Source organism: Microtus pennsylvanicus, chromosome X (assembly GCF_037038515.1).
Source record: "Microtus pennsylvanicus isolate mMicPen1 chromosome X, mMicPen1.hap1, whole genome shotgun sequence".
In the NCBI taxonomy this organism is placed as follows: Eukaryota; Metazoa; Chordata; class Mammalia; order Rodentia; family Cricetidae; genus Microtus; species Microtus pennsylvanicus.
Genome location: NC_134601.1, coordinates 50,206,727 through 50,230,908, shown reverse-complemented (window position 1 = coordinate 50,230,908; position 24,182 = coordinate 50,206,727). Strand labels below are relative to the sequence as shown.

The window sequence follows — 24,182 nt, the reverse complement described above, 5'->3', positions numbered from 1 at the left end:
AAATACAGATTTGTTTGAATGCTTACAGAAAGCAGTAGAAGAAATTAAGGACTCAGTCAATTTATTTTCTTAGTCAGACATAAACTTCAAAAAACAGATTTTTAAAAAAAGCTGAGAGTAAGTAGCAACTAAGTTCTAACCAATGAGGCAGGAAATTATATTCCTCCTGGGGACCACAAAACATGATTTTGCACAACTTCAAAATATTCACTAGATAAAAAAACCACCTAACAGGAATTATTGTCACTCAGAAAACCAAGATTACCCTAAACATTCCTTTTGTCTATAAATGTCAGCTTCTCTCTTCAAATGTCCAATACAAAAGTAATGTGACAGAAATGCTATTTTAAGACCAGGGAGAACATTAATCTTCTGTATTCTTGCAACATTCTGCTACTTTCAGAAAGAAAGATAAAATGTTTCAAAGTCCTTCATAAATTGAAATTTGTAAAACCAAGTTCAAATGAACTATATATCACAAAGTTTCAAGAGTTCTCCAAGTATTTATTTAAGTTTTCTTGTTTATTTTCTACCCTATATGAAAATGTCTGAGAAATAGTTAAAATTAACAGACAGAGGTGTTACAAAAGAACTTGGGAACTAATATACATAGAGGTATATGACAAAAACATTTTTCATAAAGATCACGATAAATTTTATAAATACCAATAAAATACTAAAAATAAAAGTTATACATATTCCAGGTTTGGGAATTCTTTTGTTTCTTGAGAAAAGATCTCCTGTTGTCTGGGTTTGCCTCAAACTCACTATATAGCTGAGGCTGATTCATTTTATTTTTATGGATACTTTTCATTAAAAATAAAGCATATCTTAATAATACATAGTATATAGTTACATGTATGGCTTACCTATTAAAGATTTGATATTTTCTAAAATTAAATCACTAGTAATATTTCCAGATAAATCTTGCCCCAATTCAGCAATCAGTTTGGCATAACCTTCATTCTCTTCTCTTAATAAATTGAATTTTTGCTGCTTATAACTGAAAACAGAAATATCATCAAAAAGATAAAATTAATTTCAATTATCAAGTTTGCACAACGATATCACTGGATATCACTAACTTAAAACAATCATGAGAATGTGCTGTCACAGCTTAACTTTTTGTATTTTTCAACACTAAAGCAATATTAGTTAATAAGGGAACACATCAATATACCAATATTTCCACCACTAATTATGAATATGCTCTAAATATATACATGGTTGTTAAATATTTAATGCTAATAACAAAAAGTATGGGACTGGAGAAGTAGCTCAGCCATTTAAAAGCACTTGCTGCTCTTTCAGAGGACTCAAGTTCAATTCTCAGCACCTAAAACAGGCAGCTCACAACTTCCCTACAACTCCAGCTCCGGGGGGATTTCCACTACCTCTGGTCTCTGAGAGCACCTGAGCATACGCATATGCGCAAGCACATGCGCACACAGACACACACACACACACACACACACGGGATCCAACACACAGTCATACATTCAGGAAAAACACCAATTAACTTAAAATAAATATCATTAAAAAAGAATTTAATGTTATCTAAGACTCAAATATGGACAAAGTTAACACAGGAATAGCTCATTGAAAACTCCATAATTTAAGTGTTTTAGAAGGAAAAAAATACTAACCACAAACAAAAAATAATAGCTTCGAAGGGCCTTAAGAAACTGCTACTATTCAAATTGAGAAATAAACTGTCAGCTACTTGATGTGTAACATAAGCCAAATATACTTACAAGAGTTTTGTCTTGATTTTAACTGACTTTTGATTGAACTGCTGTGACTGTTTGATGAGCCCTAATGATTCCAAAGTTTCCGGATCCAAACGTTCCTTCAGAACTGTGTCTGAAACTAAATACTGTATTAAAAATATTAAAGACCATTTAATCTTTAACATTCCAACTATGTACCCACAATCTTAAATAAAATAAAAACTCTTTCCAATATAAAAATACAAAATCACATTATCTCTTTATAAAGCCTAGAATTTCAATTCAACAAAATAACTCTCCAAATACAGAAATATAAAATATATAGCTCTTTCAGAAATCACTTTAAGAGTATATGTTTGCTATACACAGCCTATGGAGTAAGAACTACAGATTAAATTTTCATTACATTGAGCCTATCGTAACTCAATTTTCACCTAATATAGTATATTTCAGCATTGTATATATTCTACACCAAGCCAAACTATAATATAACAAAGACAAGAACATTCTTTATATGACCCAGTAATGGTATTTTTCCTTGGTTCTAATTTTATGAACATGAAGTAGCTCACCAGACAATTATGAATTCTATTTGGGGAGGGTGGTGTTGTTGTTGTTATCTGTTTAAAGACAGTGTCTTATGTATCCCAGACTGTCTTTGAAATCACTATATGTAGCTGAGGATGATCTTGAACTTCTGTTCCTCCTGCCTCCATCTCCTAAGTGCTGAGATTACAAGCATGTGTCACCATGCCCAATTTATAAGATACTAGGGATAGAACCAAGGGTTTCATGCATGTTAGGCAAGCACTCTATACACTAAGCCACATCCACAGCCCAACTTGCATTTATTTAATTACCTCCATCTTTTTGTCCCTGTTTGAGTTTTTAAAAACTTAGTTTAAGAACTACTTGCTTGCCTTTTTCTATATTAGAAACTCACTAGGTCAGAAATATCACTGAGGGTTTTTATATATACAGATTAAGTAATTTAGAAATGATTATTTCACAAAAATTACATACCTACTTACACAAAACATCCATTTCAAGATCTAAATCGCACCTTATAATGAGGTCAACTGAATGTCAATATCTTCCTCCATTTAACATCACTAACAATATTATATTTATTCAATGTAAAATTTAGGAGAAAATGTATTTAAAAACTTACCAAACATGCTAATACCAATTGTGTAAAATAGTCTCTCTTGCTTTTTTCTTCTAAACAATTTGTCTCAATATCTATAATGACAGAAGAAAAGAGATACAAGTTTCATTTTTCCATACTCTCTACTACTAAAAGATTCATCTTCTTTAAAAGTTATTTTAAAAATGCCTCTTTCCAGTCCAGGCATGGTGGTACACACCTGTAATTTCAGCACCCAGAACCAGAACCATGGGGAGCACAAGTTCAAGGCCAGCCTGGCCTACACTGTGAGCTCCAGGAATCCCAGGTTATACAAAAATAAGTTGTCTTAAAAATAAATATAATTAATTAAAAATAAAATACCTCTTTCTAAATCTGGAAAATTATAAACTGCAGTAATATGTCTTTCATACATATACAAACACTCTCTTAGTATATGTCACCCATAATATATATCCATAAAATAGCAAATTTGTATCATAGGAACACTGAAAACAAAATTTCAGAAATAAAAATACTCTAAAAAAGGAAAAAAGATTAACAAAGTTTAAATGACCATTTGTCAGAGGTGCTACAACAGAGACTCATTTCTTAATGGCCAAGTCGAACTGGGTAACAACAAAAAAAAATCTTCTAATTTAGCTGGGTTTGGTGGTACACAACAGTGATCTCGGCCTTCAGAAGGCTGAAGCAGAAGGATCGTGAGTTCAAGACCAGCTTGAACTAAATAGTAAGATGTTATAACAACAGACCAAAAGAAAAGAAAAGAAAAGAAAAGAAAAGAAAAGAAAAGAAAGAAAGAAAGAAAGAAAGAAAGAAAGAAAGAAAGAAAGAAAGAAAGAAAGAAAGAAAGAAAGAAAAAAGGGAAAGGCAAGGCAAGGCCCATTTTGTTGTTGTTTGATTGGTTTGGTCCCAAGCCCCTTTTTGATTGAGTATTTTTGCAGTATACATACATAACATTGGTGTGTAACGGAGGCCAGAGAATGGTGTCAGGTGTCTCTTCCTCAATTGCTCTACATTTTATTGAGACAGGGTTCTCACTGAACCCAGAGTTTGTCAACTTGGCTAATCTAACTAGCCAGCTTGCCCAAGAGATCCCCTGTCTCAGCCTCCCATGAACTGAGATTACATGTAAGCCACCATACTAACCACTTCCCCTGTTTTAAAGAAAGACTTAACTAACACCTGCCTCTATTTCTATAAGCTGGGAATAGAGGCATGTACCACTATACCTGGCCTTACTCTGCTTTTTTGTGGGTGCTGGGGATCCTCATACTTGTAAGCAAGTGCTTTATCCACTAAGTCATCTTCTCAGTATTGGTTTGGGGTTTTGTTTTCCTTTTTACGAAAAGGTCTCATTATGTAGCCTTCAATGTGCTATGAACTTCAGGTTAACTTTCAAGTCTCAGCAAAATTCTCTTTTCACAGTTTCCCCAGTGCTAGGACAAAAATATTTCCTAACCTTAAAAGTCCATAACCAATAAAGTTGAAAAGTCTAATGTCAAGTCTATGGAAAGTCAGTATTAAAAACAGAATATTGAAAATCCTATTTGGAACAATTCTAGCCACTAAATAAAAATGCACTTCTCCCTATGAAACACTTAAAAAGATGTCCTTCAGTTTTAGTAAATTGTTCAGAAAATTCAAGTTTAGATCTGAGGAGTGGAAGAAATAAAACAATTAATACAAGATGTCAATCATCAAAAATTTAAAATAGGACTAGCAGGATTACACAAAGGCTGGCTTCAGAACTGTTGCTTAAACTCATTAAATTATTTTAACTTTCTGAGACAGGTACTCTTGTAGATGAGGTTGACCCCCAACCTCACTAGATGACCTTAAATTTCTGATTCTCTTGTTTCTGCCGCCCAAGTGCTTAGAATTACACGCAAACATTTTCAGAGTCAACTGGCAATTTAGAAAGTACAATAAAGGGCATCAGCCTTAGTGAAATTACTATTAGCCTCTAAGTGGGTCTTCCAAAATAACAGACACCTTATCAGAGTTTTGCTTCAGTTTGTTTTCTACTGTCAACACCAAGAATCAAGAGATTTATCATCAAATACAACACTCATCATCATTTTCCTGGCCTTTCACTCTTCCTTCCATTAAAGCTGTATATATTATTACAATCTGTCTGAATTCATTACAAGTTCAAGGCCAGCCTGGTCTACAAGAACTGGTTATAGAACAGGCTCCAAAAAGCTAAGGAGAAACCCTGTCTCAAAAAAAAAACCCACCATTCAAATAAACTCATTTATCATACCTTACTCCTATATCCTAAATTAGGACTTGGTAAATTCTTTTTAATTTCCATATAATTTTCTTAAAAGCCCTCTACATCCTCCAACTCCTGCCTTCTGTATCACCAACCAACTGACCAACCTCCAAGGTCTCATCAGTCTATCTGTTACTTCAGAGTCAGCCTCTCAAGTTACTACAGCTCTCAGGCTCCCTCACCCTCATGTGATTAGTCTTTTTAAAAGTTCTCTTAACCTGGAAAGTATAGGAATATTTTCTTATTACACTTCACACATTAAGAAGATAACACAATATAGTAAAAAGATCATGGACTCTGGATCCAAAGGGACCCAGGCTTAAATGCAGCTTTACTAGCTGCATTCCCTTAAAAAGAAAATGACCACTCTGCTGAACCTCATCTTCCCAATCTGCATACCTTCCATACAGAAATTGTTATAAAGACTAAGATTAAAATGAAAAGTTTTAACATGATGCCTAAGACATGAAAGGTGTTTCAAAACTAGCACCTATATCGTAATGAATATTATTAGTATCATTTGGCACAACCTTCATTAAGATTAATTTAATTATATGAGTTTTATCTGTGTGTTATGTGTATGTACCACATCTGAGTTTGGTACCTATAGAGTTAAAAGTAAGATCCTCTACAAATGAAGGTAAGGATGGTGAGCTGCCATATTGATGCGAGAAACTGAATTTGTGTTCTCTGCAAGAGCAACAAGTGCTATCCATTGAGCCATCTTTCCAGCTTGCTAGGTCACATTCTTAAAATCCCAACTCCCCTTCTTGTTCTGGAGTCACCCTTGCATCACTTTTATCCTGCCAAGATTAAGCACGTGTAAGGGAACAGAAGAAGGATAGTTTCCTCTAAATTTGTCTGTAAAAATGAGTTGGATAGTATGAAAGAAATTTCCTCCGAAGTAACCAAATATCACTATGATGAATCCATGTTAACAGCTCACAGGCAATAATAACCTGTGGAAATAATTCTTATGTCTTAATAACTATGAAGGAAAGCTATGTTTTAACAAAATAAATCAACTTAAGAAAAACTAATAGAATGAAAATCTAATAACATAATTACTGAAAACAAAATATATTCCCAACACTATTGAGGAACATCTTTCACAAAATGTCTCCTATAGATTAGTTTCCTGTGTATAAAATTTATGGGTAAAAGCAACTGTTTTTACATTGGAACTTGTGTTCAATGCTAAATTTATTTGTTCGTATCAATTTCAAATATTAAGTTCCTTTTTTCATTTTGTATAAATAAATCAAATATATACCATGAAGATGTACTTTATCATTAAAACCAGGAGAGTTCAGAATGAAAAATAGCATTATTAAGCATAATTATGCCAGAAGTGGAAAATCTAGGAAACATGGTCAACTCATTGGTGGTCTGTTTTTCCCATTTATCACTCTCACGTATTCTGAACTGTTCCCAACATTGCCACTGTTCTGAAATCTGAAAGATTCTCTAAACTCTTACACAGGCATTCATATTATTAGCTAAGACCAAACTCTAGACAAATCAGAAAGCCATATAAGTAACTCACCTAATCCTAAGAATAAAGAATAATGAGCTAGCTAGGTAGTGGTGATGCACACCTTTAATCCCAGTACTTGGGAGGCAAAGGCAGATGGATCTCTATGAGTTAGAGGTAGCCTAGTCTACAGAGTGAGTTCCAGGACAGCCAGAGCTGCACAGAGAAAACACACACACAGACACAGAGAGAGAGAGGGAGAGAGAAAGAAAGAGGGACAGACGGGGGAGGGGGAGAGGCAGAGAGACAGACAGACAGAAGGTAATGAGCTAAAATAACTCTTTCCAATGTAACAACTCCTCAGAAGTCATGTTTTAAAGGTAATATATGTCTAGCAATGCTATCTGTTAGTATGCAAAGCTACAAAAAACACAAAACAGATGGGGAAGCCATGCTCAGCTATTTTAATCAATAGTTAAAATTAGACGAATAAATTTATAAAACACATTATTCATAAATCCATGTTTTCCTTGGAGGGACACTACCTTTAATCATAAATCAGAAAAACATATCTATTTTTAAGAAAAAATGAACTCTTATTCAGGACAAATACAAACAGATTACTCGCAAAACAAAAGCACTTTTAATAACTTTGATTAATCTTATTCATTTTAAAATTAAGAATCAAAAGGGTACAACAAAAAGAATCTTCACAGTGTCTTAAGTTTGAGATTCAAAGAAATCTCATTGCATGACATCATGACATTTCTGCAATTCTGAAATTGCAGAAACTCAGACAAATGTCAGAAAATTTGATTTTACTTGAAATTAGCTCATTTAGCTCAAATTTATATAAATTATACATTGTCAAACATAAAAAATATTGAAAAGCTATTTTAGTTTTATAAATCAAACATCATTACAAAAATTAATTGTAATATTTGATTTACAAAACTATACTCTGTATAAAGTTAAAAATATTGAAGATTTGCAGAAACATTTTCATATTTGTAAACCCAACCCTTGAAAGAAAACATTTAACATGAATTTACAAGTACATGTTACATGTAAAATAAAGGCTTAAAACCTACCTAATATGCAGAATACATCAGCAAGAATAGAAGGCATATCCTCACGAAATTCCTAAATTAAAAAATAAATTTACAATAAATTTCAGAATATCACATGGAAAGTATTATTACTTCAGAATAATGGTTATCAACCTAGAAGTCAACTAAACACCACCATTCTGTGATCTCATGGTCAGCATGGTCTACATGTCACAGGCTAAAAAGAGCTACATACTGAAACACAGTCTCAAAAACCACACACAGAAAAGAGCTGCCTATTTAAATTTCAAACACAGGATAGTTAATAAAATGGCAGTAACTTCAAAAAGCACCTCAGAAAAACACTAAAATGTAGAATACTTCACATGCACCTAATAAGGACCATCAATATTGGTACATTTTCATCAAAAACTTTAATATTATATCCACATCTGATCCACGCAAAAATTATAGTACCAGAAGATCAAAAATCCAAAAATTACATCAATTAAAAGCAATTATTCCACAATTCGAGATTCTCTAAAGATAAAATAACGATCAATTTTTGTTTTCTTTATTCACTCTTATTTATAGCTTTTGAGGAAAAAAACTGACCCCAAATCCTGTTTCTAGACAAAAGCACCAGCATTCCACATATGCTTCTTGAGTTGCTACTCCCATGATCAATTTTAGAGCTATTTCCCATTAGTAAGAATCACAGTTCATTTACTGTAATTAGTAGTTTTCTAGCACTATAGCAACCCTAAAATTCATATATTTTCAGAGACTGTAAGAAAGGAAATTCTAAAGAAAAAAGCCGGCAGCTGCCAGTCACATAAATTCATTTCTGTGGCTACGATACCAGACAAATGTACATTACTATGGAAAAGCCATGACAAAGGCAATGCAGTGTGGTAGATATAATGAAGTAGTCAAAGTAAAGGAGACAGTAACTACTAAGGACCAAGTATACAAAAATGTTTATTTAGATTATGTTCGTAAATGGAAAAACTTACTACAACAGACAGACTAAAACTGTATCAACTCCTAATTTAAAATGAAATTATCTTAGTTATCAGTTTTTCAAGGGCTATGAACGCAAATAGTCAGGTTAATTGAAGACCAAATATAGAAAGGCATAAGAGTTTTTCCAACACAGAGTATTAATTGTCAAAGAAATATACTACTTCAATATGGACTAAAGTTACTCTAACTAGAGACAGTTTTTGGATAAAAGAGAAAAACATACTAAAATTCCTACTTCGCAAATGTACATGGGTGGGGAGTGTCAGAAGAGCTAACCTTAAAACTTCCATTAAAACCACTCAAGAAAAGCACAAGAAACATATGAAGCACCGATGACATAACTCATTAGCAAACTCCTCTGAATCTAGCCTAAATTCTCCAATAAATGTAAATGAAAATAAAATTAGCCACTTAAAGGTTTAAAACACATCTATCTGTTATTTTCTAAAAATAAGTAGGAAGCAGATACAAATGAATGTCAGAACTATGAAAACACAATTTAAAATAATTTAATCCTTAATTTTAAGAAATTTTTAATTATAATTACAAAAAAATAACATTATTTGAAGAAAATACTTAAACTATTTTTAGAGTTAAAACATTATTTAAGAACACTGACTTCATTACAGTTTTGTCATTTTGCTTACCCAGTTTGTATAACCTTATCTTCCTTACAACCAGACAAAAAGACTAAAATACCAACTGCTGTTTGGCAAAAATTGCTTATCAATATTACCTTAAAACAGCCATTATTTTGGAAAATGTATGTTCTACACTGCAAAAATCTTTGTATCAAAAGTGAAGAGATATGCAACAATTACTGTTGTACATATATATACTTACACTAATGTCATTAAGAATGCTAGACGCCTGTTCATGCTTTAAATTTCCTTTAATGACGTGATATGACAACTCATAGAGAGCTTGTTGAAAATCTGTTGAACATAAAAGACATAAGTGTAAAGGCAGTCTCTTTAACAAGAAAGGCAAACTCTCCTGGAAAGTCTATTTATTTCTCACAATTATTATAAACATCAAAAATAAAACATTTATAATAGTTCTCTCTAGCAACTTATTTTTCTAGTTCTACAAACACTAGCGAGTTTAGGAAAAAGTTAATCATTCCTTCTCTACTCTAATATGACTAGTAGTTAAGCATAGATTCTTTCCATGACTGCAAATTTCACATATTCACACATCTACTATATATATCATTTAGTATTTAGATTCTTCTTCAATACTTCGTTTTCTTTTCTGATCATCCTGGCAGACGTAATGTGCCCTAAGCAAGTGTTATACCAATAATCTACATCGCTAGCCATTTTTAATTTTAGACAAGGTCTCATTAAGTTCTGAAGGGTAATCCTGCCTCAACCCTATTTACAGACATGTACAAGCATTCCTGACCCACTAACCCATTTTAAAACATTTCCACAATATTCCTGAAGTCTTCAGAAATATTTTATATGAATACACCGTGCCGTAACAAGACAAACAAAATTAACCATTTCCCCACCAGCTACCTTCACAGATTGGTCTAAATATATTCAGAATATACTCAATTCAATCTCATGAATTGAGATATCATGTTTACAATGAAACATAAGGAGTAAACATGATAGAGCATTACTTCCAAAAATCTAAATTCTTTCTCGTCAATTTCTATCAGAATTCAAACAAAAAAAATACATGTGTATACATACAAAAATGGCAATTTTATGAGAATTGTCAACTATAAAAAAAACGTGCCCCCCCCCAAAAAAGAAAGAAATCCACGCTATTATCACGAACCCATTTCCTCAAACAAAAAGTCTTTTAGAGAGTGGGGACTTAGAAGTTGACTGAACACCTTTGAGTCAATTTTTTTATTTCCACATACTAAATTTTTTTCTCCTTCAAATCATTAAATGTTGAAAAACAAGTATCTCTAAAAAGTACTAATAGAGAATTACTGACATAACTTAGTTGGTAAAGTGCCCATCATACAAGAAGCCCTGTGTGGCAAGACATAAAACTGGGTATATAATGGCAGGTGCTTGTAGCCCATAATTCAAGCACTGGGGAGATAGAGGCAGACAGAAAGATCTACAGTTCAAGGTCATCCTCAGCACACTTATCAAGTTCCAAGCCAACATAGGCTAGCTACATGATACTCCTTTTCAAAAAAATAAAAACACAAATGTAAAAGAAAGCCTAGGAACTGGTTATCTAGCTGAAGTGGTAGAGTGATTCCCTACCATTTCTGAGAGACCGAGTTCAATCCGTGGGATGACAAAGTAGAAAAGTCCTCAAAGGAAACGTCCTCCAAACACAAACAAACACCAAGCATGGTAGAGTACAACCAGCCCATAGTCCCAGCATTCATTCAGGAAGCTGAGGCAGGAGGATCAGGCATTTAAAGCCATACTAACCTACACAGCAAGTTGCAGGCCAACCTGGCTACATGAGATCGTGTCCCAGCGCATTTCACCCTCAAAGAAACTAAAAGAAAGTCTAGTTATAATCCCCTTCTAGGGAAAAAAAATTAAAATCTTTTCAGGGCGAAAAAAAAAAGTGAAAAAAGAAATGCTGTTAAAAAACTCCCCTGGCCGGGCAGTGGTGGCTCACATATTTATTAATCCCAGCACTCGGGAGGCAGAGGCAGGTGGATCTTTGTGAGTTTGAGGCTAGCCTGGTCTACAAGAGCTAATTCCAGGACAGGTTCCAAAGCCACAGAGAAACCCTGTCTCAAAAAACAAAACAAAAAAAGAGTATTAGTTACAAAAACATTCATTTTATACTGAAAAAAAAACCTTATGGGATTATCTGCAATAAAAGCTACAAATGAAAACACTATAAATCAGACACAATTGTTTTTATTTTGGCTTGTCTTCTGCCAAATCCATGTGCCTAATTTTAAATTAATGAATGTTAAAGAGCAAAATCCCATAAAAGTAAAACCTACATCCTGCTTAATTATGTAACATTTTACTTAATAAATCCTATTTGTGACATGCAGCAAACAACTCCTTTGCTGATATTTTCCATGACAACTGCCTTTAACAAGCTCCCCAGACACCACCTGAACACAACCAGCTTTAGTAAAAGCACTGAAATGGGTGTGTGGAAATTTTTTAGAGCAAATACGATCAAACCCGTTTTTCTTCCCAGGATAGCTTTTTCTCACATTTATTACTGAACAGCTAACTACAGAAATCTAAATAAATGTACAAAATCTCGATTATAAAAGGCAGATGAAATAATGCATGTATTAATCTTATTGCAACTACAGTTATATTAATAACTATAAGGCCTTCTATGCATGCACTCTTAGAACTTTAGTTTTCACACAACATCAAATAATTTATAATGTTAAGCAAACAAAAATGATAGCTAAGATAGTTTTGAAAAATCATACCTCTATAGGTCGAACTGTCGTGGCTTTTGTTTTCACTGAGGATCCGGCATAAATGTAAACTATAATAAAAAAAAAATCTGTCAATTTCCAATCCTAAAAAAATCTGATTCCTAAGGAGTGAGTTTTATCTCCTAAAAAGTATATAAAAATTTCCCAGATAAATTTAAATACCTATGACCATGACAAAACAAACTGCCAACCCCAATCTTCCAACCCATCAGAACTAGAAGAGAACAATCAGCCATTATTCCGAAAATCGGCAAATAATTTTTTATGTAAATTTTTTTCTGCTGCTACATGTAAACATGGGGTAACCCAATACTAGATAAGGACTGTCTCTACTGGGCAAAGTGGTACATGGTCATAATCCTAGGAGTCAGGAAGTGAAGAGAGAATCAGCCTCTGCTAACAGCAAATTTGAGATTATCTCAAAATGTCTCCAGTTTGAACTATTTCAACCAATAAGAGGGCAAGGTAGATAAGGAATCCCTCTCTCTCTCTCTCTCTCTCTCTCTCTCTCTCTCTCTCTCTCTCTCTCTCTCTCTCCTCCACAAGGCCATAACATAAAAGGGTCACTTAGGGGAGGGCAGCAGGAAGATAGAAGGGGGAGTGATTGGAGTTGAATAAGATCACAGTAAATTGTATACATGAATAAAAATATCATAAGCAAGTCCATTATTTTGTACAATTAATATATGCCAATCAAACGATAGAATTAGAACATCTTCATTTCAAGATGCCTAATAAAAAAATTCACCATCTGTCAATGGCTGTTCACATCATAAAAACAGACTACAAGCATTATGTCTTAGCTGATGAAAAAATATACCACCCCAGAGGAAATAGAATGTCAAAAAATAATACTGCATTCTCCTCTTCAATGTTAACACTACAGATAACAAGCTATCTGCTACAAAACAATAAAAAAAATTAAGGGGAATTATAGATGAAACAAGATTGGCAAAGAGTTGGTGACTACTGAACTAGACCAAACTAGAAAACATGCAAACCGCAATAGAAACAAAACAATCAAAACAGCAAAAGGGGCAACCCACACGACAAGAATTAATATATTGTGGGGAGGAGTATCCCTTATCTACAATGCTTAGAACCAAAACGATTCCAGAACTTAGTTTTTTCTTATCTCAGTTCAGAATATTTTCTCACCTGATGACAGATTGAAGTATAACACAAAATTCATTGTTTCATATACATCTTATACGTATATCCTGGCAGTAATTTTTAAATAATTTATTTGTATTTTATGGACATTGGTGTTTTGCCTGCATGTATATCTGTGTGAGGGTATCAGATCCCCTGGAACAGGAGTTAGAGGCAGTTGTGAGCTGCCATGTGGGTGCTGGAAATTGAACCCAGATCCTCTGGTGAGATCTCTCCAGCCTCCCTGACAGTAATTTTTTAAAAATTCATTTTTATTTGTATGTGTATGTTTGTGTTAGCGTATGCCATGTTCATGTGCCTGTGGAGGACAGAAGATGTCAGATCCCTTGGAGCTGCAGTTATAGGCAGTTATGATCTGTCCAACATAGGTGCCAGGACCTGAACTCAGATCCTCTCCAACAGCAGTTAAGTGCTATTAACTGCTAAGTCATTTTTACAAACAAACCCGTAAAAATAATCTTATATAATATTTTTAAAATTTTGTACATTCAACAAAGTTTACTGTACAGTGGACCAGACATGCCATTTTATTATTCTATAGGCAGACTTGCATAGGAGAACCTGGACATACACAGAAAAGGGGTTACTGTAGCTGAAAGGGAGTAACAGGGTCTTCTTCTTGGGATACAGTTAAATAAACAGTGTTCTTAAGCTGTGTTCTTTCAACATGTCAGTTATGGAAGTTTCTACTTGTAGTATCTCAGGGCTCGAGAAGTTCTGACTTTGAAGCATTTCCAACCTCAGCTTAGGGGTGTCCAACTCCTCTCCCCTCCCTTCCTTTCCTTCTCAGAGGAATCATCACTCTTTTATTTGCAAGCACATTTTTGTCCTTGTATTTGATTGCTTTTGCTCTTACCAGCATCACTTTCTCCCCAATACACACACCCTGGGTGATCTCATCCACTTCAAAGGCAGTAATTCTTAAGTGTATCTATCTCCAATTTTATCTCCACACTTCTGACTGAGAGCTTGGTAGACATGCTAGACAAAAAAAGCACTCAACCCTAAAATCTCAAAAATCTTTTAGCATAGCTGCAACCCAGAGACTATCTAAATAAATATTATTTAAGAATAAAATCCTTATTCCATTCATTATTATTTTATGCAATTCCAGAACACGGGGCTGGAATACAGACCAGTGGAAAGCCAATTCTTAGCCATGCATTAGGTCCTGGGTTCAATCTCCAGCACCTACAAAAAATATTCCTGAGTTCTGAACTATTTGGTTTTTTTGAGATATGCATTTCATTGGCTCTGCCTCTGGAGTGCTGGCCTGGCTTTTTGTTGGGGGGAAAGAGGATCTTATCATTAAGTTCAGGCTGGCCTGGCACACTAGATCCTCCTGCCTCAATGTCACAAGCACTGAGATTCCAAGTGTGCAATACCACATCCCATGCTGCCATTTTTTAATGTCTTTCAGATACTCTGATAAAATGAGAAGTTTGCATAACAAATTCCTACTCAGCATTAAATTAACAGCTCCTTGCATAGAAACTACTTATACATCTATCTTTTTTTTTTCTTAGACAGGGTCTTTTTATTTAGGGTTGGAATAGTACTCACTGTGTAGCTTAGAATAACCTCTAATTCAATGTAATTCTCTCACCTCAAACCCCCAAAGTGCTGGGATTATAACAGTCCCCAACATGTCACACACAGTCATTTTAACTGTAAGCTTACATATCTTGTTTTTACAGAACACCATTTTTTCCCTCTTGAGAAACAACTAACAAGTTATGACGACTCAAAGATATCTGCAGGCCATTTTCTCAAAAATGAACTGAGTTCATCCCTTCAAGGAAAACAACAGAGTATTTATTGTCAATGATAAAAACCTAAGCTTTCAAACTTAAAGAATTTTGAAAAACTCATTTCTGCCACTATAGTGATGACTACTTTCATAAAGGTTTCCGTGATCAGCTTTGGTGGCAAAAATAAAGAATGCACTTTCGATATTCTACAATGAAATTTGCCAATATCTGGAAGAGCTACATAATACAGTGAAAAAAATTTTCAAGTGGCCAATGCATGTTATAAAATGACAGACACATGGAAAAGAGATCCACTCCAAATGAAAGAGATATAAATAGATTTTATTTACAATGTATCAAAACATCACTGCTCTGTATTTGGTTTTTATTTAGGGGGGGCATCTGTTTTAGAGATTTCTGTTTTAGTTTCTTTAACTTTTGTGTGTAGAGGGGTATTGGTAAAGGCAGACTCACTATACAGTTCTAGTTGGCATAGAGCTGAGTATATAGACCAGGCTGACCTGGAACTTAAAATAGTCCTCCTGTCTCTGCTTTCTAAGCACTGCCGTTTTACAGGTATGCACCATCATACCTGGAACTAAAGCAGTTTCAACTACCACTTGGGGTACAGGGAGAAAGGATCGCCTGAACCCTTGAATTCTAACCAGCCAGGACAACACAGAATTTGTCTTTAAAAATAACAATAAAAAATGAAAAGCAGGGCCAGTGAGATGATGACTAAGCACAGGGGCTAAGTACAATCCCTGGGAACCACATGAAGACAAAGGGAGAAAACACACGAGCACAGACACGCACATTCACACACACAGAGAAAGAAAATTTTGATGTTATCAAACAATAATATGCATAATTACCAAAAAAAGCCCAATACAATTGTATTGCCCTTGCCAACTATTTAGCTGGGTAAGGCTACATTTTCTTCATAACTTCAATCACAACGATCTATAATCCCTAACTCACAATATAAATCAATGCCATGAACAAAAACTGAAAAATGAAGGGCTGGCAAGATGGCTTACCAGAAAAAAGGCTCTTGCCACCAAGCCTGAGAGTTTGAATTTAATCCAAGGAACCTATACAAAGGTGGAAGGAGAGAAGTGACTCCACAAGGCTGTCCTCTGACCGCCACATGCATGTGTGTACACATGTGCGCACAAATGTATATGCCACACATTCACATACACAAAATAATAATTTTTGAAAAACCAAAAATAGGAAAAGAAAAGAACCTGGATGTCATTAATACCAGCATTCCTGAGGTGGAAGCAAGACTGTCTTAAATTTGAGCCCAGATTAGCTTACACAGTGAGTTCCAGGGTAGATGACAGATCAAGAAAGACCCCATTGCTATTTTTTTCAACAAACTTATTTGACATAATATGAAGTCAAATTTTGGCTTTTATTTCATTTCCTTTATAAATGACACTGTTGAACTTCCAGGATGCACAATTTACCATGCATATCTCTTTTGCGGGGACATATATATTCAATTTCTTTTCTATGATAATCAACCAATATCATTAATATTTAAAAAGCAAAATTAAATTCCTAAAGTAATATAGGACAACTTCATTAACCTCAGAGTCAAGAAGGAACATTCCAACACTCAGAGGACTGAGGCAGGAAGATTTTCTTGAGTTCAGGAAAGCCTGGATTAGCATAAAACCCTATCTCAGAAAAAAAAAGAACAAGAAAGGGGGGGAAAAAGACATTAAGAAGCATTAAGTAAGCATAAAGGGTACTAATATAGCAAGTAATGGATATATTTGACGATACTAAAATGAATTATTTTTTTTTGTTCACAAGTCACCATTAATCTCAAATGTAGTGGCAGATGTTAAACATTAATTTCAGACCATCATGGGTTACATAGCCAGACCTTATCTCAAAAACAACAACAAAAAGATCACTATTAGCCAAACATGATGGCATATTCCTAGCACATACTAGCACATGAGGCGGAGGAAGGAAAAATTGTCATGAGTTAGAAGCCAGCCTAGGCTACACAGAGTTCCAGGACACCAAAAGCTACACAACCAAGACGGAACCTCAAAAAATGTTTAAGGACACTGTTTTAAGACTGACTATGTACTAAGAACATGCATAACCCACAAACAACATGAAGCACCTCAAGAGAGCAAAGATAAATAAATGGAAACACAGACAGAAGACTGAAGGGCTAGAGAGATGGCTCAGCGGTTAAGTCCACTGGCTGCTCTTCCAGAGGTCTTGAGTTCAATTCCCAGCACCCACATAGTGGCTCACAACCATCTATAATAAGATCTGGTGCCATTTTCTGTCATGCAGGTAGAATACTGTATATATAATAATAAATAAAATAATAATAAAATCTTAAAAAAATAAGCCACAATGAAGTATTCTACTGCATACAAATAACATTGACCTTTTTTTCTAAGTTTTTTTTTTGATGCTCTTGTTTTTGAAACAAGGTCCCATGTTGTCTAGGCTAACACCTTGAATTCCTGATCCCCCTGTCTCAGACTGGCCAATCTTCAAATCCTCACTACTATGTGACACTAACTTTAAAAGTCAGGTATGGTGACACGTGCCCATAATTCCAGAGTTTATGAGGTGAAATATGGAGGAACAAAACATAAATGTCAAAATGATGATTACCACAGAGGTGAAAAGAGAGATCAGAAAAAGAGGTGATGTTATCCTGGTGGTAATGTAAAATAGGTGGCACATTCAGTTTGGTATATGTTGTTTTGTTAATATGCTTTTTGTTTTGTTTTGTTTTAAAACAGGGTCTTCCTATGTAACCTTAGCTGGCCTGGAACTCATTAAATAGAAACCAGGCTAGCTTTGAACTCATAGAAATTTGCGTGTCTCTGAGTGCTGGGATTAAATGTATGCCCAAGGAGTCTAGCTGTTACATTGCTTTTTGACACTAAGTCTGCTATGTAGCTGAGGCTGGCCTCAAATTCATGACTCCTGTGTTTTAGTCTCTAAATGTTGGTTTATAGGCATTTACCTCTATACCTGACTTGCATTTGAATTGCATAATTCTCTAAGCTCTACACATTAGAATTTAGGCACTTCTCTATATTGTTGTTCAATTTCACAATTTAGAAATTAGAAGAAAATCTGGCCGTGCAGTGGTGGCTCATGCCTTTAATCCCAGCACTCAGGAGACAGAGGCAGGCGGATCTCTGTGAGTTCGAGGCCAGCCTGGTCTACAAGAGCTAACTCCAGGACAGGCTCCAAAGCTACAGAGAAACCCTGTCTCAAAAAACCAAAAAAAAAAGAAAGAAAGAAAAAGAAAAAGAAATTAGAAGAAAATCTTACAGATGAACATTCTCTGAGATATTGTCTCAATATGTAACCCTAGCTGGCCTGGAACTAACTCTGTAAACCAGTCTGCCTCTGAAGTCACAGAGATGTGCCTGTTCCTGCCTTCTTAGTACTGTGATTAAAGGCATGTACCACCATGCCCAGCCATGATCGATGAATTCCTATTACAAGAGTTTATTTCTTTCTTTTATGAGAATTTCATGAGTACTGTAATTCCATCATTTCTACCCTACTCTTTCTCACCTCCAACTCTTGTACCCACTCCACTCCCTCTCAAATTTATGAGTGGGTTGAGCATGTTCCTGGCATGTGCAAAGCCCAGAGTTCAATCCTCAGCACTGGAGGAAAAAGCTTTCAGATTATGTTTATATAATCTATTTTATGCTAATATGATGCTACAAAACCATCCCCTACAGAAATTATCTCTTATCATATCCCTACACCTTGCCACTCTGTATCATAAATATTGATACTCTATTCTTAGTTAGAAAAAGTCAACACAATAAACATCTGCTGATCCACATTCACTTACATGTTGCTTTTCTTTGCTGTTGTGCTACTGGGGATTGAACCTAGGGCCTTGCATAAAAGTTAGGCAACCACTATATCAATAAGATAAATCATAATCCCTCTTCTGCTTTCTTTTTGATAGTCTTGCCATTGCCAAGTTTATCAAGCTAGCCTTGAAGTTACACTGTAGCCCAGGCAAACCAAAAACTATGATTTTTCTGCCCCAAGTAACATCAATAACAGTAACAGAATTATTTTCAAAATTAAGAATAAAAGGTCAATGAAAAGCAATTACTAGTTATATCTGCATAAAATCTGAAAAATCCCATTATAAATTTTTAACCACCCATGGCCACCTATTAAAAATGTATTTAACTAGTAAAGAATATCAGACAGAACTAGCAAGATGGCCTGTGGAATATGACCCTGTCTCAAAAAAAAATGGCAGTAGCGAGAATTTTCATGTGTTCTCAGTAAATAGCTGAGGCAGAGGTTCTTAACCTGTGGGTCTTGACACTCACAAGGGGCGGACATATATCAGATATCCTACATAATAGATATTTACATTATGATTCATAACAGTAGCAGAATTACAGTTATGAAGTAGCAACAAAATAATTTTATGATTGGGGGTCACCACAACATGAGGAACTGTATTAAAGAGTTGCAGCATTAGGAAGGTTGAGGATCACCTCAGATCCGAGGTGATGGATATACCAATACCCTTGTCTGAAGATTACACACTGTATACAGGTATTATTGTGGGAGGGTTTTTTGGGTTTTGGTTTGTGAAATAAAGTCCACATACCCCAACCTAACCTTAAATTCACTATGTAGCTGAAGTTGGCATGATCCTCCTGCCTCTGCCTTCCCAATATTGGGGGTACTCAGCTTTGTACACACGTACAGAAAACTTACCATGGGCTGAGGATGTGGCTCAGATGACTGAGTGATTACCTAGCATATAGAAGCCTTGGGTTTGGTACCCAGCAGCACACCAACCTGGTATGGGACACACACCTGGAATTCCATAGCTTGAGAGGTGGTAGCAGGAAGATCAGAAGTTGAAGGTCAACCTGAGCTATAACAGTAAGCTTGAGGCAAGCCTGGGATGCATGATATGTTCAAAGAAAGGTAGGAGGGAGGGAGAAAAAGAAAGAAATTGGAGCTATCTGAAACACTTGATGCACTTGAAAAACGCAAGTGCTTGAAATACTGAGGCAGGGTTTACTCAATTTCAAGGCCAGTGTGGAATCCAGAGTAAAATCCTGTCTCAAAAGGGGAGGGTGTTGAAACTTTTTTCTCCTTATGACAAATGCTTTTGTTTCCTCACATTTTCAACAACTTCATCTTCTACGGTTTTCAGCAATGTTAACACAGTTGTCTTTTTCAATAAGCCTTCCAATGATTGAGGAAGGACTGTGTCAGTGTTCCATACTCCCACCTATGGTACAGTCATCATTACATAACTAGGGAATAATTGAAATGTCATTCTATATTATCCACTCACTAGGCCACAAGCACATTTATTAGCGTGAAGATAATACTGTCATCGTAAGCTATTAATTAGCACCTCAAAGATTTGTTCAAATTGTGTACAAAATCATTAATGGGATATCATATTCAGTCAATTCACTTGCATAACAGATCTGTGTGTTGCCTTACTATAAAATGAGAATTCTTTATATACTAGGAAACAAAACACAAGCAGTAAAAATTTTCCCAAAAAGAATTGCAGATCTGGCCAATAGTGATCCTGATCTAAGTTCTGTAATCCCAGAACTTAGAACCTGAGACAAGATGTAAGGTTCAAAAACAGACCTAGGATATAGGAGTACTCTGTCTCAAAAAGAATTTTTCACCAGACAGTGGTGGCTCACACCTTTAATGCCAACACTCAGTAGGCAGAGACAGGTGGAGCTCTGCGAGTTTGAGGCTAGCCTGGTCTACACAGCTAATTCCAGGACAGTGTCCAAAGCTACAGAGAAACCCTGTCTCGAAAAAAAAAAAAAACACTTTTTTTTCCAGGTATAGATTTAACTATGTTTTTCCTAAGCAATCCACTAATAGTAGACCAGCAAATATACTTACAAGTAACTGGTTCTAAATGTTGAATCTGTCTTACTGTCTTATCTGTCAAACACTTCTAGTAAACTACATTACAGAAGGATGACAAACAAAATGACCTTGAATAGTTGCCCTTTCTAATATGACCTTAAAATTATTCAAATGTTCTATCTCAGTTCAAAAAACAGTAATATTTTACTCTTTTACTATTTGAGTTTACCAGTTTTTCCACTTTTCAAACTCATTTTGTACTCTTATGGAAATATTGCCTCAACTACCTGAGAGCAAGGACAGAAATTTACTTTCTGTCAAAGATCTGTGAAAATCTGAATGAAATGTTCTTCTAATGATTTCAGAAGTACACTGTGAATGCTTCTTTTTTGTTTTGTTTTGTTGTGGACACTGAGAACTGAACTCAGATCCTCTGGAAGAGCAGCCAGTGCTCTTAACCTCTGAGCCATCTCTCCAGCCCCTAGCTTTTCATCTTCCCTTTTTTTTTTTCAGCAAAAATGGAACACAAAGAAGCCTGTATTACTTATGCTCACAGCTTGCAAGTTTGCTTCACATAAGAGGCTGCTACTCATCTGTGCTTCACTTAGTTTTTTATAAAATGAAAGGTTAAATTTGTTTAAGCAATGTGCTTTCTCTATTATCAATGCTATGACAAATATTACCCTCTAAAATGAATACTAGAACAAAATCATTTTACCTTGTGGAAAGAGAGCAAGAACTATTATAAAAGACAAATTAACAAAAGCTCTACCTTTGTAAGTAGGAAACATCAGTTACATTAATAGTTACTTCACCATCATAAAATAACTTAGCAAACAAAAAGTGGTAACTTAATAACTTCCTAATGTTGCATCAACATTTTCTGAAGAATGAATTTATATTACCAGAAAAACAGACCAAGACTTAACATATAGTTCATGAATACAAGTTAAAATAGAAAATCAAATTAGAAAAGGTTTCAGGGCCAGACATGTAACTGAGCTGTTAGAGGGAGGCCCTGGGTTCATCCCCAGTGCCACCTAAACTAGCTGTGATATCATCGGTCCATATGCAACCCTTGCACTTGAGAAGTGAAGAAATTCAAGGTTATGGTACACAGCCAGTTCAAGGCCAGCATGGAATACACAATACCCAGTCTCAAAAAAAAAAATAGTTTCAGGAGCTGGGGACCAAGCACTTAGGACATTAAAGTAGAATTATCAGTTCTAGGCCAGCTTGAACTATGCAAGTTCCAGGCATACCCAAGCTACTTAAGAATTACCGAATAAAACAACTACTTCTATGATCCCTTTACTGTACTCATACCTCTTGGGGGAAAAAAATCATGCTACAAGTTTTATAATTTTTTTAAAGATTTAAGATTTTTTTCTTGTACATGCATGTGTGGTTAAGTGTATGTATGTGTACCATGTGCATGCATGCAAGAGCCTGCAAAATTAGAAGAGAGTGACACACCCCCTGGAACTAGAGTTATGGGCAGTTGTAGGCCCCCATCCGAGTGCTGGAATCCCAGGGACTTAGAGAGGTAAGTGTTCTCAACTGCTGAAATATCTCTTCAGCCCATAAGAATCCATTTTTATTATTTTTAATTATGTGTGTCTTTGAGTGTGTGCATGTCATGTACAGGTGTCCAAGAATGCTAGATGTGATGAATTCCTTTGCAACTACGCTTGTAACTGGTAACCCAAAATGGACAGTGGGAATAAACTCTGGTCCTGTGCAAGAGCAGTCCATGTTCTCACACTGAGCCATCTCTCCAGCCCTATAAGTTCTCTAATTATCATCTAAAAATGTATTTGGTGGCCAGAAAGGTGTCTTAGTGGGTAAAAGGACTTGCTGCCAAGCCTGATGATCTGAATTCGATGCCCTGGTCCCACATAGTGAAAGGAAAAAACAACTACCACAAATTTTTTTTCTGACCTCCATCCTAGCATGCACAATTGCACACATGTGTGCACATAAACACAATACAATTTTAAATATATATGTATACATATACATATACTCTCTAGAAATTAATAGTGTATAGGCATATGAGGGATGTACTGTTTGGAAAGATAAAAATTATCATTTTACTTTTCTGCTTTATTATCTAACAAAGCTTATTCTTCAAAACCAAGATATTCTATAGAATAGACAGTTGGTTTTCATTAGTTACACATTTGTCCTCCTTTAAAAGCTCTGGCAGTTATGAATTTGAAAGTATGCAAGACAAGTTATATGGAAGGGTTTGAAAGAAAAGGAAGTGGAAATGATGTAATGACGTTATAATCTCAAAAAAATAAAACAATTTTTTCAATGCTCTGGAAGTCTCAGTGGTGGTGGACACAGTAAAAGGTTTTAAGACACCAGAAAAGGGTTATAGCTGTTAGCTGGAGAGCTGTCAGGGAAACTGTAGGTTACTTTGAGACAGTAAGTCTAAAAGTCTGAGACAGAAGCAAAGATGATCTATAGTCAGAAATTACTACTGCAGTCTGAATAGGAAATCCTTTGTTTAGGGCTGCCAAGGGAACATTTTGGGGGAAAAATGCTAAAATGTCAATTAGATGTACACTCCTAAGGTCTCTGCCTTAGCACTTTTTCATTACATGCAGATTGTGGTCATGGTACCAGGAATAAAAAATTAAGGAATATATTCCCAGCACTTGAAAGACAGAGGCAGGCAGATCTTTCTGAGTTCCAGGCCAGCCTGGTCTACTATAAGTTCCAGGACAGGCTCCAAAGCTACCCTGTCTCAAAAAAAAAAAAAAAAGAAATATTTCATCTAAGAAAAAAATGCCCCATACAGTTTATGTTGGATTTTGTTGTTACTGTTATTTTGCTTTGGGTTTTGTTTTCCTTTTTTCAGTACTGAGGATCAAACCCAGGGACTCTGAACATGTTATGCAAATTGCTTTAGTTCTGAACTTATTTCCAGCATCATGCCGCTTTTAGCACTATGGACACTGTATAACTCTCACAATAGCTATACACTGCTATCATACTACAGATAAGAAAAACTTGGCAAACTTGTGAAACACAACTTTTAAAAACACACTTTAAAAAGCTGGGTGTGGTGGCACACCCCTTTAATCCCAGCACTTGGGAGAAGGGCAGGCAGATCTCTGAGTTCAAGGCCAGCCTGGTCTACTACAAATCTATCTACAAATCGAGTTCCAGGACAGCCAGGGTTACACAGAAGAGACTAGTCTCAGAAAAAAAAAAACACTTTAAAAAAACACTT

The 24,182-nt window shown here is 35.3% G+C and overlaps 1 protein-coding gene across 7 annotated transcripts in view; it reads right to left on the bottom strand.

Moving 5' to 3' along the window:
- Thoc2 (THO complex subunit 2) overlaps window positions 1–24,182 on the bottom strand; it is a 107,245-nt gene that overhangs the window by 79,140 nt on the left and 3,923 nt on the right. For all 7 annotated transcript variants that reach the window (XM_075958439.1, XM_075958444.1, XM_075958443.1 and 4 more), the window contains exons 2-7: window positions 12,102–12,160; window positions 9,548–9,639; window positions 7,721–7,772; window positions 2,902–2,972; window positions 1,755–1,876; window positions 870–1,003 (exon numbers count right to left, since the gene is read on the bottom strand). In XM_075958439.1, the coding sequence (XP_075814554.1) occupies window positions 870–1,003; window positions 1,755–1,876; window positions 2,902–2,972; window positions 7,721–7,772; window positions 9,548–9,639; window positions 12,102–12,160 (530 nt within the window). The remainder of the gene's footprint in view (window positions 1–869; window positions 1,004–1,754; window positions 1,877–2,901; window positions 2,973–7,720; window positions 7,773–9,547; window positions 9,640–12,101; window positions 12,161–24,182) is intronic.